The sequence below is a fragment of the Conger conger genome, chromosome 15 (genome assembly GCF_963514075.1).
Source record: "Conger conger chromosome 15, fConCon1.1, whole genome shotgun sequence".
Classification (NCBI taxonomy): Eukaryota; Metazoa; Chordata; class Actinopteri; order Anguilliformes; family Congridae; genus Conger; species Conger conger.
Genome location: NC_083774.1, coordinates 4,393,034 through 4,413,033, shown reverse-complemented (window position 1 = coordinate 4,413,033; position 20,000 = coordinate 4,393,034). Strand labels below are relative to the sequence as shown.

Here is a 20,000-nt window from a genome sequence, read left to right as displayed (position 1 = left end):
GAGAGTGAGAGTGAGAGTGAGAGTGTGTGAGTGTGAGTGTGAGTGTGTGAGTGAGTGTGAGTGTGTGAGTGAGTGTGTGAGTGAGTGTGTGAGTGAGTGTGAGTGAGTGAGTGAGTGAGTGAGTGAGTGAGTGAGTGAGTGAGTGTGAGTGTGAGTGTGAGTGTGAGTGTGAGTGTGAGTGTGAGTGTGTGAGTGAGTGCATGTAGGAATTGTGAGAATTGAGTCATCTTCAGGCACGAGTGGTGGCCTGTGGTTTATCATTGAGGCCACGCCCATTAAGGGTGTTCAGGACCAGGTGCCGTACACTACAGTATCCAAACATTTAACATGTGCTGGGTAATCTCAAGACTCACTACACTACAGTATCCAAACATTTAACATGTGCTGGGTAATCTCAAGACTCACTACACTACAGTTTTCAAACATTTAACATGTGCTGGGTAATCTCAAGACTCACTACACTACAGTATCCAAACATTTAACATGTGCTGGGTAATCTCAAGACTCACTACACTACAGTATCCAAACATTTAACATGTGCTGGGTAATCTCAAGACTCAATACACTACAGTACCCAAACGTTTAACATGTGCTGGGTACTCTACACTGACTATGCTAGAGTATTCAACAGTGTCATCAAAGACTCTTGGCTCTTAGAAGCTGAGTTGGGGTCAATTCCAGTTCAGCTTTTAAAAAATGAACTGAAGGCCAATTTATGAAGTGAAAATCATTCATAACGTCCAACATATTTTAGAGTTCACTATTTTAATGAAATTGACCCAAATTCCAAGAAACTGCTTTGGAAAAGACAGTTTGGGGCTACAATGACCCCCTCCTCCCCACACGCACACACACACCCACACACACGCGCGCACACACACACACACACGGTACCTTAAGGGAGGTGAAAGACGGGATGCCGTCCAGGTCTGCCAGTCCACAGCGGGACATCCACAGCGCCTGCAGGTGGGACAGTGTCGTTCCCAGGTCCCTACGGAGACGCACACCAGCGTCAGACAGCCCCCGCCACAACACCCCCTCCCCAACACCCCCTCCCCACACCTGTCCCCCTCCCTAACCATTTCCCCCTCACTAAAAAAGGGAGCACTATGCAATCAGTACGGTACAGGCAGAGTTCAATTTTCACACATTTTGGAGTAGGTTAATAAAGGACTAATTTGTGCTCATTCATTTTGGCTCTAAAGGGACCGTGTGTAAACTCTGACTCTACTCTAAAAGCAGCAGTGCTGATACTTAATGCAGAGGGACCGTGTGTAAATGCTGACCCACCCCTAAAAACAGCAGTGCTGATACTTAATGCAGAGGGACCGTGTGTAAATGCTGACCCACCCCTAAAAACAGCAGTGGTGATACTTAATGCATAGGGACCGTGTGTAAATGCTGACCCACCCCTAAAAACAGCAGTGGTGATACTTAATGCATAGGGACCGTGTGTAAATGCTGACCCACCCCTAAAAACAGCAGTGGTGATACTTAATGCATAGGGACCGTGTGTAAATGCTGACTCTACCCTAAAAGCAGCAGCAGCAGCAGTGGTGGTACTTAATGCAGAGGGACCGTGTGAAAATGCTGACCCTACCCTAAAAGCAGCAGCAGTGGTGGTACTTAATGCATAGGGACCGTGTGTAAACTGTGACCCACCCCTAAAAGCAGCAGTGAGACCAGTCCAAAGGAAGCAGCACATTTCCAGCACGCAGCTGTGTGAAGGAGAGGTGACCTTGACCTCCATCCCCCAGACGGCCTGGGCGGAGTGCACACTTCCTTTTTCTTTTTTTTCCCCCGAACGGTTCAAAGGCTACCGCCAAGTTTACAACTCCATCTGCGGTCCGCAGCGCGGCTCACCGAAAGTGAATGTGACCGTTGCAAGGCCCCGTGTCCCATCTGTGGGGGAGGTCGAGAGATTCTGGCACCGACGCGAAACATTCCGAAAAGCGCGATCGCACGCAACCCAAGCCCGAGAGAAACGATTGCCGGGATCTTCCGGGACCTTCCGGGACTAACCCATGGATCTGGGATTAATCACGATCTTCGTTGCATGGGAAGAATGTGATTGGGTAGGACAGGCAACAACTCACACAGTGTGACCCCCTCCAATTGGTCTGTGAGATTTACTTGGCAACAAGAGAACAAATGACTACCTGGATTTTCTCTGTGTGGGACACTTGACACCTGTTTGTATCTCAGCAACTGCTTTAGACGGGGAAGTGAGTGGTCCCACCATTGCAACAGAAGTATTCTGACATGACACATATGGTGTTTTTTTGACAAGATAATACGACCGCAAGGAACACTCCTGGCTGGACGTTCAACAGAATCTATGAATCAGCTTGGCAAGGCCCAACGTCTCAGGGTACGATTGGTATCTTGGCACGCACTGTGTAGCCGACAATATATTGGTCCTTATTTTCCAAAATACTCAAAGAAAATCCATTCCAAATTCCATCGATCATACTATGAACCTGTAGCCCAAAGTACTTCACGGCATAGACAGACACGTTGGCTGTTTCGTGTTCCCTGACGTGGGCTGACTGGATCTTCAGGGATGGTGCTGCTACATGTAGGGAGGTACAGAGTGGGGGAAGTCCTGCCTCACTGACGTAGGAAAGTTTGGGAGAGGGGAATGCCTTACCGCACGGACGTAATCAAGCTGTTGTTCACCTTCAGATGGGCCAGACTGGGCAGGTAGGAACCTGAGAGATGAGCAGATAAAACAGACCGGTTCTCCTCAGAATGAGCTCTGTGACACAGGGCAGACTGATTCAGACCTGGATTCACCACACTGATTCACCACACTGATTCATCACTCCTTCCTCTCACTGACCTCAGGCACGCTCCAGGTCATTCGGGAATCTGGTGCAAGACTGTCGGATCCCCCTCTCCACACACACACACACACACACACACACACACACAATAACCACGCATGCACACACAAATACATGCACATATACACACATACTCAATAACAACATACACACACACACACACACACATATACATATACACACATATACACATACACACGGACACACACACACACTCAATAACAACATAAACAAACACACACACACACACATATATACATACATACATACACACGCAAAACACTCAATAACCATGCATGCACGCACAAATACACGCACATACACACACATACATATATATATACACACACATATACATATACACACGGACACACACACACTCAATAACCATGCATGCACACACAAATACACGCACATATACACACATACACACATACACTCAATAACAACATACACACACAAACACATAGATACATATACATATACACAGGGACACACACACTCAATAACCATGCATGCACACACAGACAAATACAAGCACATAAAACATACACTCTATGACCTCATATACACACACACACACACACACACACACACACACACACACCAGCCTCCCGCATATCTAAACAAGTGTGTGTTGCAATCCAGGCTTGTTTGCCCCTCTGCTTATCAGTGTGTGAAATATGTGTCTTCTGACGTCATGGGTGAAGCACCATCAGTCTGACCGATCCCAGCTGTCATAGCCTGCTGTACGGACTGTCGAAACACTGCCAACACCTGCAGGCCTTTCCGTTTGACTCCTGTACAGTAACACTATCTCACCTGTAAGACTCACCTGTGCTTCTTCACCATAATCAGGCTTTGCTCTCGCCCAGGGGTGTCTAATCCTATCTGAAAATGGCCAGTGTGGTCGCAGGTTTTTGTTTTAGGCCAAGCCCTCTGACACCTGATTCTACCCACCAGGCACGGTGTTGTCTGAAGACCATGATTAGTTAAGTAGTCAGATCAGGTGTTGTGGTGCTGGGCTAAAACAAAAACCCTGCACCCACGCCGGCCATTTCCGGACACCCCTGCTCCACCCCAACCTCGATCAGAGGGCTCATCTGAGTGAGGACAACGGGGCGAGTCTCTGTGGGCGGGTCTCATGAATGGCTTTGCTCAGATATGCATGAAACTACAAAAGTGCTTCAAGAAATGATGTTGTATGGTTACCTGAAGTCGCACATTGGGTTTGAATGTGGCGTGTGTGCGTGTGTGAGATATGAGTGTGGTGTGTGTGTGTGTGTGTGTGTGCGCGCGCATGTGTGAGATATTTGTGTGTGTGTGAGATATCTATGTGTGAAGTATGTGTGTGTGATGTGTGTCTGTGATATATGTGTGAAATATGTATGGGACCGCCTGTAGCGTAGTGGTTAAGGTACATGACTGGGACCCACAAGGTCGGTGGTTCTAATCCTAGTGTAGCCACAATAAGATCCGCACAGCCGTTGGGCCCTTGAGCAAGGCCCTTAACCCTGCATTGCTCCAGGGGAGGATTGTCTCCTGCTTAGTCTAATCAACTGTATGTATATATGCCATTAATATAATGTAATGTGTGTGTGAGTGTGTGTGAGTGCGTGCATGTGTGCGTGTGTGCGTGCGTGCGTGCGTGCGTGCGTGTGTGTGTGAGATGTGTGTGTGGTGTGTGCGTGTGTGTGTGTGTGAGATGTGTGTGTGGTGTGTGCATCCAGTCGATCCATCTCACCAAAGTTTCCCAGGGTGTTCTCCCGCGTGTCCACACACATGTCCAGCGTAGTCACCTGTCCCAGGTCCTCAACACCCGTCAGCGCTCTCTGAGAAGAGTCACATACAGAGACTAACACACGTCACCTGTCACATACAGAGACTAAGACACGTCACCTGTCACATACAGAGACTAAGACACGTCACCTGTCACATACAGAGACTAACACATGTCACCTGTCACATACAGAGACTAAGACATGTCACCTGTCACATACAGAGACTAACACACGTCACCTGTCACATACAGAGACTAACACACGTCACCTGTCACATACAGAGACTAACACACGTCACCTGTCACATACAGAAACTAAGACACGTCACCTGTCACATACAGAGACTAACACACGTCACCTGTCACATACAGAGACTAACACACGTCACCTGTCACATACAGAGACTAAAACATGTCACCTGTCCCATACAGAGACTAACACACGTCACCTGTCACATACAGAGACTAACACACGTCACCTGTCACATACAGAGACTAAAACATGTCACCTGTCCCATACAGAGACTAACACATGTCACCTGTCACATACAGAGACTAACACACGTCACCTGTCACATACAGAGACTAAAACATGTCACCTGTCACATACAGAGACTAACACACGTCACCTGTCACATACAGAGACTAAAACATGTCACCTGTCCCATACAGAGACTAACACATGTCACCTGTCACATACAGAGACTAACACACGTCACCTGTCACATACAGAGACTAAAACATGTCACCTGTCACATACAGAGACTAACACACGTCACCTGTCACACACAGAGACTAACACACGTCACCTGTCACATACAGAGACTAACACATGTCACCTGTCACATACAGAGACGAAGACACGTCACCTGTCACATACAGAAACTAAGACACGTCACCTGTCACATACAGAGACTAAGACATGTCACCTGTCACATACAGAGACTAAGACATGTCACCTGTCACATACAGAGACTAAGACACATATACCTCTACAGACTGCCCATATTTCACTCCAACAACAAAACAAAAAAGGTCAAAGTAATGCTACTCATCACCAATTCTGTTTTCTGTCAAAACTTGTTATTGTCGTAGGACAAGGAAAGATTTCATCTTTGTTGTTGTTTGTTGTTATGGTTATGAATGGGCAGACACTCACACACATATGGGCGTGCGCGCACACACACACACACACACTGCATCCCAAACTTTAAAGCTAAATTTTTCCATTCCACAAAATGAAAATCACTTTCATCTAAAAATGAATGCGTATGACCACACCTCCCCTTTTTAGAAGGAGTAATGAGCTTAAGGCTGCCTTTAGATATTGTTGCTATAAAACATGTTTTTTGTTTTTTTTCCCCCTCATGTGCCTTTCAGGCCAGCTTAATCAGAGCACCAAAGAGACAAGGACAATAAATCAAATCTCCCAGCAGCCAAAGGCCCAGATCGTCCTCAGTGTGTGCAGCTGGGCTTCTTATCAACAAAGCAATTTTACTCAAAGAACACAACGGCGTACTGACCAGACAACGACGCAGCATGATTTATAAACCCAACTAAATAATTTAATGCCGCGCAGAAGAACAGAGACAGTGCGAGAGGGCCATTTCTCTTCATTTATGGGTCCCTGTCATATTTACAGAAGGCTGTTGTGCATTAGCCATTGCATGTTCCCGGCCTAAGAGGCAATATTGTACAACTTCTCCCATGTGAACGGGGACTGTTTGAGGCGTGTGAGTCATGAATCCTTCACAGAGAGGCGTGTGTGTGTGTGTGTGTGTGTGTGTGTGTGTGTGTGTGTGTGTTTGGATGTATGACATTATGTGTGATTGTGTGTATGTGGTGTGTGTGTGTGTGTGTGTGTGTGTGTGTGTGTGTGTGTGTGTATATATGTAAGTGTGTATATGTGGTGTGTGTATATGTGATGTATATACTATGCCCTCCATAATGTTTGGGGACCCATCATTTATTTATTTATCTCTGTACTCCACAATTTGAGATTTGTAATTTTTTTAAAAATCACATGTGGTTAAAGTGCACATTGCCAGATTTTAATAAAGGGCATTTTTATACATTTCTGTTTGATCATGGAGAAATTACAGCAGTGTTTATACATAGTCCACCCATATCTGTTGGATATCCTTTGCATGCCATGACTTCCTGATGTCTGTGACCCATCAACATCATCAGAGTCTGGATATCTTATTTTCAGGTTGTCCTATAAGTGATACTAAAACTTTGCATTTGAATGGATCTCTATGGGAATTGGGGGTGGAACTAGATTCAGTTATAAATTATGCAGATAGGCCTACTGTAAGGAACAGATTTGTTGGCTAAATGGTCCAAGTATCAAATGAGCCTTAAATCATCGTGCTGCTGTCAGATATGCAGTAGAAATTAGAATAATTGTTTCTCCTGAATATTTTTTCCGTTGAGTTCAACCGGAAAATTTGTTTATTTATTTAAAATTATTTATCTACTGCATATCTGACAGCAGCACGGTGGTTTGAGGCTCATTTAATAAATGATGGGTCTTTGTCCCAAACATTATGTGTGTGATGTGTGGTTTTGTGTGTGTGTGTGGTGTGATGTGTGGTTTTGTGTGTGTGTGCGTGGTGTGATGTGTGGTTTTGTGTGTATGTGTGGTTTTGTGTGTGTGTGTGTATGATGTGTGGTTTTGTGTGTGTGTGCGTGGTGTGATGTGTGTGATGTTTGTGTGTATGATGTGTGGTTTTGTGTGTGTGTGTGTATGATGTGTGGTTTTGTGTGTGTGTGTGTGTGTGTGTGTGTATGATGTGTGGTTTTGTGTGTGTGTGTGTGTGTGTGTGTGTGTATGATGTGTGGTTTTGTGTGTATGTGTGTGTCTAAACTAAACTAAAGACCCACCTCTTCATACTGCGTCTTGGCCTCCTACCATTGCCATACTGAGTTATGTATGTACACATGAGAGATGGCTCTTGAAATACGAAGTGAAGAATCCTACCAGTTTCTCCGGGGAGAGGTAGAGCTCCACCAGGTGATCAGAGTCCTCATAAGCGCTCGGAGTGGGATTTATCTGGCCGGACCCACTGAGCTCAGTTACCGACACACACGGTGTGCCGGGTCGCACAAACATGGTGGAGTCCAAAGAACGCCACATCTTCTCAACACCTGAAATACATAATGCTGCTGTTAAGTGCCGTGTCGTTTGGTTGTTCCTCTCATTTTAAAGATTGTTTTGACAGTCTGAACATGGGTGCTTGTTGCACATACTGTACATCGGGGCAGCCTGTTGATGCTTGACCTGGGACCTGGAAGGTTGGTGGCTCAGGCCCCGGTGCAGCTATGATAAGATCCGCACCGCTGTTGAGCCCTTGAGCAAGGCCCTTAGCCCCACATTGCTCCAGAGCGATTGTCCTTTACTTAGTCTAATCAACTGTAAGTCGCTTTAGATAAAAGCGACAGCTAAATTGAAAATTAATATATTATTCATTATTATTACATACAGCGGCCTGAAATTCACTGTTATTTTGTAGCCTACACTGAGTGACCACTTAATTTGGCATTTATTAGACCTTCAAGGTTTGACGCCTTGTGTGTTAAGAGATGCTCTTCTGCAAACCAATGTTATAATGCGTGGTTATTTGAGTTACTGTCGCCTTCCTGTCAGCATGAACCAGTCTGGCCATTCTCCTCTGACCTCTCATTAACGTTTTGCACCACTTTCTGTTAACTCGAGAGACTGTGTGTGAAAATCACAGGAGATGCTCAAGCCACCCCGTCTACCACCAACAGTCATTCCACTTTCTAAAGTCACTGTCACATTTATTCCCCATTCTGATGGGGAAGAAATAAACTGAACCTGCTGTATGCAATGGCTGTATGATTTCATGTATTGAGTAGCAACCACATGACGGTTAGATATTTAACTAGATGGATCGTAGATCTCCCTAATAAAGCGGTCACTAAGTGTAACAAATATATATAAGCCCCAAAACCGTATAACACCCATGCATACGAGCCCGCCAAGGCTGAAAACCGTTTTTACAAGATGTATGACGCTGTACATTACCAGAACGAAATTAAAAACCATAGTCAAAATCTTTCGTTCAGTCTGGCTCTGTATGAACGAACAGCGAACATTTGCAGTTAAGCTATCTGTAGACACGACAACAAAACAGTTCATATAAGGACACTATCACGATGGAACCGTATAGGCTGTATAATCACACTTTACATGCAACTAATCTTTTCCATTCATATATCCAATTAGGTAACGTTTTGTCAAGTTTGTGTTAGCTAGATAACTAACTTTCCTAGCCTACCTATTCAAACGTTACTTTACTCACGTTAGAATTTGTAGGTTTTATCCTGCACCATATATTACCAACACCCCACCTATTCATTTACCCAAGTGTTAACTGCGCTCCTTACCTCACAAAACCAAAAATATGCACATTTCCATGTATTACATCTGTAAGTCCAAGCCCAGAACACTCCTTAGTTTGGTTGACGACGGGCACAATACTTCCTGGATACTGCGAGGGGACTGTGGCTTCTGGGAAATGTAGTATGAATGGACAATCCACCAGCCCTCCCTTGGGCATACATTGAAACAAGTTTAATGTAACGGGCAATATGATCACTACGTACTGAATGAAGAATAGCTATTTACGAATAGCTCAATTCAAGCAGTAACCTACCAATGATATAGCTAACGCGGAATAAATAATTTTACACTCAACGGATTTAGCACCCCCGCACTAAAAAAAAAAAAAAGACTGTCTTTCATCAATGGCGATTTGGCGAGTTCTGTGTAATATTGTGTTTTGGCTTTAAAACCGGTACCGCTTATGTGATGAATTTGGGACGCCCAATTAAATGCTCCTCCTTCGTGCCCGCTTTTTATTTGGTAAAAAAAAACTGTCCAATGGAGCCTGCTACTGTGCTTAACGGCGGACGAAGAGGAGAAGCCAGTGTGCTCATGGGGCGGTTCTGTCGTGTAGGACTGGGCGTGGGCTGCTGCGATTCTACAATCGAGCTGCTTTTTTTTCTATACCGTGTTGAAATCATTACGTCCTGACCTCACCGGGAGCAAGTGGTAAATGTATAGTGGCCGGCGGATTTTCCCGTGAAAGTATTGCAGGAAACTGTTAAAAAAATAGTCTTTATCGTTTTAAAACGAGTTCTGGGCGTGCGGCGGACTGGAACACGATTTGTGGATTTTTTTTCTTGCTTGCCTTGCTTAACGTTATTGACTACATTGTCTGTCCCCCCGAGGAACACATCGCCGTTGCTAATTAGGAGACGCTGTTTGTTGTAAGTATAACGTTGTGTTCCTTCTTCTCACATTCTACACCGTGTTAGACGAGGCTCAGATACTACATTGAAGGTATAAATAAGCTTGCTGTATTGGCATTGTACTGCGCAAACACTGGAAAGCGGCGAAACCAGCCAAAATCAAAACGGATTTGGATAACGTTACAACAGAATGCGGCGTACCTTTTTTGCTTTAATGGCTTAATCCAGTCAATTCACGGGCTGTGTTAACTCAAAATATTGTAGTTACAACTGTTAGAACAGGGATTTATGTCTTAAATGTTTTTATTTTTCCAATATTCCCTTCAACTTTGACTGTGTACATTGGATTGCCCAGTGAAATCGAACACAGTGATTAGTCGATCTGTCTGCAATTTTTGGTTCGTTGAACTTCAGGGGTAAGGCTAGCTATAGCCTTTAGGCTATTGATATTTTCTCGAGACCAATAAACAAAGACACGTTCTCCAGAAACACCAAAAAACACACCGCCTGTATTTTTTTTTTTATTGAATATTTTTCGAGTTGGAACATTGGCCAGTTGTTCAAACTGTGCAAAAAAATTGTCTTGTTATTGCCAGTTTACGTTTTGTTCTTGACTGCGCCTGTGTCATTTGGATGTATGCTCGCTAGCACCAGGGTGACGCCCCGTCACAGTAAAACTGAAACCTCCGAGCACTGCGGAAGTCGCATTCCATTACTCGGCATTTGATTTAGAAAGAGATTTGACGCTGTCAGTTTTCCTTTTTTATAATTTGCCGAACAGCAAGTTGTTTGGGTTTTGAGATCGCATCCGTTAGTGTGTTCATGTAGCACAGATAAGCAAACAACACCCCACATAGCCTCTTGTATACAACAGAGGCAGCGGCTAAACTGTAGCCTACTTGTTACAAATTTACGAGCCGTTTTCAGAAATGTAATAAACGTCTGATACCGATAATGCATATGCGCCGCAATTATTACCGTTTGAGAGAAGACACAAAAGCTTTCATAACATTTGAGGACGAAACAAATGCAAGCAGATATGGCGGTACCAAGGAGTCGCATAAACATCATTTTTATTTCATTTTTGCAAATTAGCCTGCATGTAGCCTAAACTAAGTAAGTTAAGGCTTTCAGTTTGTTCTTGTTGCACTTGTTCGGAAAAATCTCACTGGCGTGTTTCTCTTCATTTTCACGGAGTCTGTGTAATCCTGCGAATTACAACACGAATCTGGTAATATTCGACCTCCGGTCACATATTTATGGCATCTACATAAATGAACAATTCGTCAGTTCGCGCCTGAAGTGGGGAATCATTGCGTAATTTGCAGGCACTGACCGTGGTGCATAGCGCGTTTAAAACTGAACAGAATAATAATGAAACATTTGACGAATTCTTTTTTCAGAATAATAATTTGACGACAATTTTATTTATTTATTTCACTTCACAATGGAGAATGGTAACATGTTCCCTGTTGAGTAGCCCTGGGAACAGTTTGCTCTGTAGCAATACAATTGGAAAATGAGATGAATCTAAACATTGGTTGAGGCCGTGATTAATTTGTATCTCATTTGGTCTCCTCGAGCCCGATTCACTGTTGGCCTACCGAATATCTATCTCGCCTTCGCTATAATTCTATCTCCGTGGGTTTGCATGTGGAGGTCAGATTTTCGTGGCTTTTCTGGTGTTCTCAGAAGTATCCTATATTGGGCACGGTGAAGACTGCGTCCTGTACCACTCGTTCAGCAGGGACTTGCATTCGGTCCGGCAGATCAGTAGTGCAGTTGTCAGTTGCTTTGTGCGCCAATTGATGAGCAGCGAGCGTCATTGTCTGCCGTTCTGTATGTGTGGACACATTTGGTGGCCCCTCTAAACGTCGCCATTGTGTTTGTTTGAAACAAGACACACTGAGGAGGCTGCATTGTCGGTGTACTTCAGCCAGGCAGGTACCCTGCCCTGTGTGTAGTGGAGAGGTTTTAGAGGAAATCACAGTGAGTTTAAGATGCTTGATGCCGGGCAGAAATTAGGTAACAGAGGATTCTGGTCCTGTGAGATTCTTCTGCGATTGGGATCTTTTAGGCTTTGCGACCAACGGCCCTTTAAGCCATGCTGCTTTTATGTTGTTTATATCTGTTATTCCAAATGCTACTAATCACCTGCCAAATGATGTAGGCTTTACAAAATAATATAGATGGTAAATATAGTAAATCCCAGGAAAATGTGAACTAAAGCGGTTTGTTTGGAACAGTGACAGCCCCACTGAGCCGAAGTTCCAGCATTCTCCTAAGGGCTGCTCCTAAGTATTTCATGGCGGTTGATGGGGTTGGTTGGTTGATGGTGGTTCATAGGCTTGGTGTTGGCTGTTGTTAGTGGTGCCAGTGGCTGGTTAGTGGCAGTTGATAGCAGTTGGTGCTGTTGGCTGGTTAGTGGCAGTTTATTGTAGTTAATGCTGTTGGCTGGTTAGTGGCAGTTTATTGTAGTTAATGCTGTTGGCTGGTTTAGTGGCAGTTGATAGCGGTTGGCAGGTTAGTGGCAGTTGAGAGCGGTTGGTGCCATTGGCTGGTTGGGGGCAGTTGATCGTGGTCGGTGCCGTTGGCTGGGTAATGGCAGTTCATAGCGCTGCCGTTGGCTGGTTAGCGGCAATTGATAATGGTTGACGCCGTTGGCTAGTTAATGGCTGGTTGAAGGCGCTGGCTGATTCATGGCAGTTGAGAGCTGGTGTCCTCACATTGCCCTCCTGATGTCACTGCAGTGCACAGGCTTTGAGGGCCTGAATGGGGTTGCTGCAGAGGTGCTCTTTTGTTTGTTACTGGCCTAATGGCGGTTCAACCTGAAAAGGACAGCCCCCCCCCCCCCCCCCAGTTTATAAAAAAGGTCACATCCCCCCCATTCTGGAGCCCCCTGCTGCCCTCCTCACCACACTGGGGGGGCCGAGACACTTGGGGCCAGATTTACGTATGTGAAAAAATTCGGCTTGACAAGAGTGTGTTGGTGCGGTCACAGTACGCCTGAATTTAACGTCTTACGTACGAAGGCTACAGCTCATTGCATCAGTTTGATACATACAAAGCATGTTTCCTGGGCAGAAAATGAGCCTTTTGCCATTTTTGGGACGTAAAGTCTGGCCCCTGCGGGCCAACATCTGCAACACGTTTGCCACCTGGGATAATTCTCAGCACTTGGGCAGGGGGGTATTCTTGAAAAGTGTGACAGCAGGCAAAGAGGAAAAAAAAAAAAGCCAGATTCTTAGAACTTTCTTTTCCTCCAAAGACCTCAGCTAATCATTTGGGAAGGGACTGGACGTGCTTTTTCCGTTCATTAGTGCTCCACGAGATTTGACGTTCAGTCATCAGTAATATTTTTTGTACTGTGTCGTACCCCCTGCTTTGCACTTGTGGTAGGTGTGTGTGGTACTGAAGTAGGTGTGTGTGGTACTGAAGTAGGTGTGTGTGGGAGCTGTATCGCGGTACGTGTGTCTCCGTTCAGCACCGTGGTGTCAGTGATTTTCATCCTGCAGCGTTGTGTAAACTGCTTTAAACCACACAGCAAGGCTTCAAACTGATTTGAAATCCTCATGAGCTGTGTGTTTGCAGGCTTCTTGTCGGTTATGGTTAGGGTTGGGGGGAGGAACATTCGTACTTGTTGTATCTATGGCGTATATAGGGAATGATGTCATTTGAAAAAGGGGGTGGGGGTGGTCAAGGAGGGGATGAGGGTATACATGATGGCCTTGTCTCTCTGTGTTCCAGTCTCACATATACAGCCCCCCCCCTCCTCCCCAGGAGAGTCTCAACTCTCCATCTTCACTCCATTCAAATCAATTATCCCTGCCATAGGCTCACAGCTCTGCTAATGCGCATCTCTTAACCAATCGGACGCTCATGCCAGTGGCCCAGCTCGGGGGAAGGGCTGGAGCATTCCTTGTGATATTTTTATCTCTCAGCAACTTGCTTCCTGGTTGTTTCCGATTGGACGTTCTTTTCCTTGTCTCGCAGCGGTTCGGCGGGGAGAGTTGGCGTGCGTCTGCCACGTCTCCCCGTCTTGTGCTGAAAGCAGTCACACCTCGCAGACAACTTTAGAGGTCCAAGTAAAACTTTCTTCTGTTGGGCTTTGTTTTGCTTTTGAGCACAAGGGACTTTGTTGTTGTGTCTGTCTGACATGTTATTGTAACATGGGCGGATTTTGGGACGTAACATCCCTCACACAGTGGATGTTTTTGCCACTATTTCTAAAGTAACAGAAATCAAAAACCCCGGTACGGTTTCTCCAAGCCAAGAAATTGTTTTGTAAATACATTTCAAAAGTATTTGGGACTCAAAAAAGGAATTACATTGGCCCCCATCCATGTGCAAAAACTAAAAGCATGCCTGCTGCTGTGGTCCAGCATACTGTATGGAGAGTTGGTGGTTCTTTTGTCATGATGATTGGCACAAATGTGTAATGACTGAAGTTCCCAGGGGGGGTTAAGTCCTTGGGGGGGGGGGGGGGGGTAAGTCCAGGGTGTTGACATCACTGCAATGAGCTCATTTTACACCAATCGGATTCCTTAACATCTGTGGCCACGCCCTGGAGCGGTGCTCTTCAGAAACGCCGAGCCGCAGGCGTCTGACTAAGGGCCCGGCCGTCACCTCGTTTGGAAACTTCTCCGAGGCGAGGGAGGGGAGGGGGATGGGGGATTGCACAAGGGAGTCTGACCGCACGTGTCAATCTCACACGCGAAGAACGGTGGCATCTTCGCTGGTTTCACAGGCAGTGGAAATGTACCAGAACGGCGCTCGCTCGCTCGCTCGCCGGCTGTTTCGTGTGTATCGGGGACGGGGTTTTCTCTCGTCTTGCGTAAGGGCGCCGGCCGCGTTGTGATCAGCTGCGTGCACCTGGCGGGCGCTCGGCGTGCGTGTTCTTCGGCTGGCGCGCCGCCGCGTCGAGTCCCTGTCTGCGCTGTAACCGCGCTGTGTGCCACGCCATTAACCCGTCACAGGCTTCGGCCTTGTCGTGTAGTGTCAGTGCTAACGGGGGGGGGGGGGGGGGATAACAGGCAAACTACCGTCCTGCAAAACCAGGGCAGCTGGCAGAGAGACCGCCTAGCGCACAACCTGCGTGTTTTGGCTCAGCTAGTGTTTCAGCAATAAGGTTTTTTTATTTTATTCTCTTTTGGTTCCCTTTTGATTGGCAGATTACAAAGAATGTGAATCAGTGCCAGCTAGACTGTGTGTGTGTGTGTGTGTTGTACCTGTGTGTGAGACTGTGAGGTATTTATGTGTGTTAACATTGCCGTGGGCGTGTGTGTGTTGAACCCGGGCCCGTGCTGTAGCGCGGTGTAAGCCCTCGGCCGCTTCGCCCCGGTCTGCGTGTGATTAGAACGCCGAGCCTGAGGTTTCTGTTTATTTTTATAAGGCCAGATGTCTCTAGGTTGGACCCAGGTCACAGCCCCCACCCCCCCACCCCCCCTCCTCTCCCCGCTGACAGACAACGAAACCCCCCCCCCCCCCCCCCCATCCTGCTCTGAGGCTCAGTCAGCCCTCTGTAAGGCTATCCCTGCCCTCATCCAGGGGCTGATAGGGTTTCAAAATGAACTAATATTCCCTGCTTAGAGGTGGCTATAAATATATATCCAGGGAGCTCCATAACGTTCGGGACGAAGACCATGTATTTATTTTTCTTGATTTGGCTCTGTACACCACAATTTTTACATTCGTCATCAAACAATTTGTGTGCACATGGCTTTTATTTAAGTGTAATTTGTATACACTTTATACACCCCCAGTTCACGGCACCCTAAAGTTTGGGACGTATTAATGTTATGGAATTGAAAGTGGTCACGTTTAGCACTTTGTGGCATAGCCTGTGCGTGCGTTCGTGCGTGTGTTCGTGCGTGTGTGTGTGTGTGTGTGTGCGTGTGTGCTTTCCCCTCTCGTCCTGTCACGTTGGTATTTTACCCGTCATGTCGGAGAGGCTGAAGTAAAACTCGATAACGTCGCCGCGGAAACGATCGGAATGCGCGCGAAGCGTTCTTCAGCGCTGGGTCATCGCAGACTGGAGATGGAATGTGACCCGTGAAGAGATGCTTTCTGGGGTGTGTTTGGTTTTTTGTTTGTTTGTTGTTTTCTGTAACTCTCTGGTCGTCCCAGGCGCTGGTGGGGGGGAGGAGGACGGGAGGTGTAATTAAGATCCTCCAGCAGTCCCAGCATGCACTGCAACTAACGGTTAATTTGCGGCTCAAATGTGAGAGGGGGAGGAGCTGCTGCACTGTCTGTGTGAGAGGAGGAGGAGGGGCAGGGGAGGAATGTACCCCCTACACACACACACACGTACACACACACACACACACGTACACACACGTACACACACGTACACACACGTACACACACGTACACACACGTACACATACTCACACAGACTCTCACTCTCTCTCTCTTACACACACACGCACACACACGCACACACACACACAGACTCTCACTCTCTCACACACAAACACACACACACACACACACACTCACGCATGCACTGGGACATGGGAAAAGCCCCCTCCTTGTTGTTGGGAATGAGGGGGGGGGGGGGGGGCTATTAAACATGAATTTGTATGTTTGTTTGGATCAACAAGAAGTCTGCTCTGCGCTGCACTGCTCTGCAGATCTCTGTGGTTACAGCTCTTCCTCTAAACAGGGCCGCAGTCTGCAGTCTCCTGTACTGCAGCGGTTCAGCCTGTAGATCTGAGCGCTCCTCCTGAGCAGCAGGCCTGGAGCTGACCGTGCACACACCACACACGCCACACACGCCACACACGCCACACACACCACACACACTACACTATAGAGTCCGTGTCATCGCTAGGACTTTTTAAAAAAAACGAATATTTGGACTCCTGGAAAACAACGTTCTTTTAGAGGAGACCAGGATTATGCCCGCAGTCCAAAGGGCTCAGGAGTAGTAACCAATTTATTTTGGGCACGTCATTTTAAGACTTGAGTTAAAAAGGGGGATCTACCAAAGGGGTTAATTAATCTCCAGCATGGCTCCCGTGATTCAGACGACGGGGTTCTCGAAACTGAACCTGTTAATGTTAGTTCTGCATCGCGGGGGCTGGAGTTCTGTGTTGATGGCGGTGTTTTGTGTCTCAGTGCAGAGGCAGGGCGATCCTCACCGCTCTGTGTGTCGCTCCTGCTCTCGCTCTCCGGGTCGGCTGCGTTGTGTTTGTCCCAGCAGCCTCTGGGTCTCAGCGAGCCGCTCGCTCTCCGGAGACCCGAGTCGGTAGCCTCCGTCGCTCGGGGCAACAGCGCGGTGCGGCGCCGTGTCTGGGGAACCGGACTTGTGCCCGAGAGGTTTCGGGTTTGATTCCCAAGACGGTACATTCTATTACATTACAGTGGATAAAAGCGTAAGCTAGGTAAAAGCGACTTGCGGTTGATTAGACTAAGCAGGAGGCGATCCCCTCCCCTGGAGCGGTGTGAGGCAAAGGGCCTTGCGTTGGCTGCCGACCTTCCAAGTCCCAAGTCGAGCAACTTGGCCACTGGGCCGGAGTACTTTTCCGCTGTGACCTGGAGGTACGAGGAGCTTAACTCTTCAGCGTGTCAGCGGTTTTGGCGTGCGGCGGATGCGGGCCGGGGAACACGCCCCGGTGAGACACGCGTGTGCGGGCTGCAGACACGGCGCTGACGTGTGGGGTCATGCCGTCGGCGCTCTGGGCTCTGGGCTCTTCCTCACCGGATTCCTCCGCCCGCCCGCCCGTCCTCGAGATCCCGGCTCCCGATTGGGCCGCTGCAGGAACCCTCAAACCCCCCCCCCGCCCCCGCCCACACGCGGCAGAGCTGGGCGTAAACGTGTCGGGACAGGCCGTAAGTCAGATTGATGCCTGGCCGTGAGTCTCCCTTTCTCAAATCCTGTCAGGATCCTAGTCTGCGTGGGTTAACCTGGCTAGGTGCTATCAACCTCTCTGAACTGAACTTTGGCTCTTTGGATTTGATATTCATGGCTTAGACAACCGATTTTTTTGGTGAATTGCGCCTTATCCAACCCGTTCTGTTGTTGTTCTAATGACCTTTGCTATGCACTTGTATGTCTCTTTGGATACAAACTAAATAATATGTAATAACCTAATACAATCTTTACATTCAGTGAAGGGGTTCAGTTGTTGTTCAGACCAAACTTCCAAATGGGGAAGAAATATGATCTGAATGACTGACTGACTGACTGACTGTGGAATGATTGTTGGTGCCAGACGGGGTGGTTTGAGTATCTCAGAAACCACTGATCTCCTGGGATTTTCATACTCAACAGTCTCTAGAGTTTACATAAATTGGTGCGAAAAACACAAGGCATCCAGCGAGCAGCAGGTTTGAGGGCAGAAACGCCTCGTGAATGAGAGGGGTCAGAGTTCAGGGGAGGAGGGCCGGGCTGGTTCAAGCTGACAGGAAGGTGACAGTAATGCAAAATAACCACACAGAAGAGCATCTCTGAACACACGCGTTGAACCTTGAAGTAGGTGGGCTCCGGCCGCAGAAGTCTTAATAAATACCTAAGGGCAGGGTCCATGTTGGATCAGCGACGGGGATCAGAGCAGTGTATGCTGGAGGAACAGGGCCGGGAGGCGCTATAGGGAGTGCGTGTTCAGGGAATTCCGAGCCAGGCAGCGGTTTTATTTCACTTTTCCTTTTTTCTTTTTCCTTTTCTTTTTAGCTTGTGTACCGTGCTGGATTAGACAGTGGCTGAATGTTTCGGCCACCTGTGTTTTTTAGTTTTTTTTGTTGTGAAGACGAGATGATCGCCGTTCTTTCAGAATGAGCGTCAGGCGGTTTGGAGGTCCTGCAGTGGATGTGTTGGAGGAGGTCCTGCAGTGGACGTGTTGGAGGAGGTCCTGCAGTGGATGTGTTCTAGGAGGTCCTGCAGTGGATGTGTTGGAGGAGGTCCTGCAGTGGACGTGTTGGAGGAGGTCCTGCAGTGGACGTGTTGGAGGAGGTCCTGCAGTGGACGTGTTGGAGGAGGTCCTGCAGTGGACGTGTTGGAGGAGGTCCTGCAGTGGACGTGTTGGGGGAGGTCCTGCAGTGGACGTTTCAGTCACGTGCCCTTTCTCTCTCTCTCACTCTCACTCTCACTCTCTGTCTCTCCTCTCCCTCTCTCACTCTCTGTCTCTCCCTCTCTCACTCTCTGTCTCTCCCTCTGTGTCTCTGTCTCTCCCCCTCTCCCCCTTCCTCTCTTTCTCACTCTCACTCTCTCTCCCCCTCTCTCTCTCCCTCCCTCTCTCTCTCCCCCTCTCCCCCTCTCTCTCCCTCTCCCCCTCCCCCTCTCTCTCTCTCACTCTGTCTCTCCCCCTCTCCCCCCTCCTCTCTCTCTCTCTCTCTCTCTCTCTCTGTCTCTCACTCACACTCTCACTCTGTCTCTCTCTCTCCCCCTCTCTGTCTCTCTCTCTCTCCCCCCCTCTCTCTCCCCCTCCCCCTCTCCCTCTCTCTCCCTCCCTCTCTCTCTCTCTCTCTCTGTCTCTCTCTCTCTCTCTCCCTCCCTCTCTCCCTCTCTCTCTCTCTCTCTCTCTCTCTCCCTCTCCCTCTCCCTCTCCCTCTCTCCCTCTCTCTGACCCCCTGTGCCTAACGAGGCACCGTTAATTACACGTGCGTAACGGAGTCCTCGGCGCGGCGGCGTTCTATAATTAACCTCTTACCTGCACTCTGGCTGTCTGGGTCAGCTCTCACAGGATGCGCCCGCGGCGTGCGTCTCGCAGGAAACGTGCTGCTGTAACCATGGCGTCCTACGTGCGCCACTGCGCCGCGTCTCAGTCACAGCAACGGTCCCTGTGGCCGTCTCTGCAACGCCGCGGGTTACTTAATACGGAGCACTGCGAGAATGCAGGTCCCCTTCACTGGCTGTGGGGCCCTCCTGAGTCCTTTTAAAATACATGTGTATACACACAGCGAGCGGTTTTAGGTTGACCTGTACACCGGCTTGTTAATGCAAATGTTTATAACTAAACTAAGCTTAAAAGCATAACTAAAGGATGCAGATGTGGTCAAGAGGTTCGGCTGTTGCAAAATGTTGCAGTGTTTGATTGTGGTTTGAGTATCTCAGATGCAGCTTATCTCCTGTGATTTTCCCGCACAACAGTCTC

General features: G+C 47.7%; 2 protein-coding genes across 2 annotated transcripts in view; one reads left to right on the top strand and one right to left on the bottom strand.

Annotated features, from left to right (window-relative positions):
- Positions 1 to 9,404, bottom strand: part of lrrc56 (leucine rich repeat containing 56) — a 17,637-nt gene extending 8,233 nt beyond the window's left edge. Inside the window, exons 1-5 of the mRNA XM_061222502.1 lie at positions 9,040 to 9,404; positions 7,610 to 7,776; positions 4,591 to 4,678; positions 2,651 to 2,711; positions 895 to 991 (exon numbers count right to left, since the gene is read on the bottom strand). Of these exons, the coding sequence (XP_061078486.1) occupies positions 895 to 991; positions 2,651 to 2,711; positions 4,591 to 4,678; positions 7,610 to 7,765 (402 nt within the window). The 5' untranslated portion in view covers positions 7,766 to 7,776; positions 9,040 to 9,404. The remainder of the gene's footprint in view (positions 1 to 894; positions 992 to 2,650; positions 2,712 to 4,590; positions 4,679 to 7,609; positions 7,777 to 9,039) is intronic.
- A 199-nt stretch (positions 9,405 to 9,603) lies between these two features.
- Positions 9,604 to 20,000, top strand: part of LOC133111062 (GTPase HRas-like) — a 20,443-nt gene continuing 10,046 nt past the window's right edge. The window contains exon 1 of the mRNA XM_061221224.1: positions 9,604 to 9,924. The gene's annotated coding sequence lies outside the window, so the exon portion shown is untranslated. The remainder of the gene's footprint in view (positions 9,925 to 20,000) is intronic.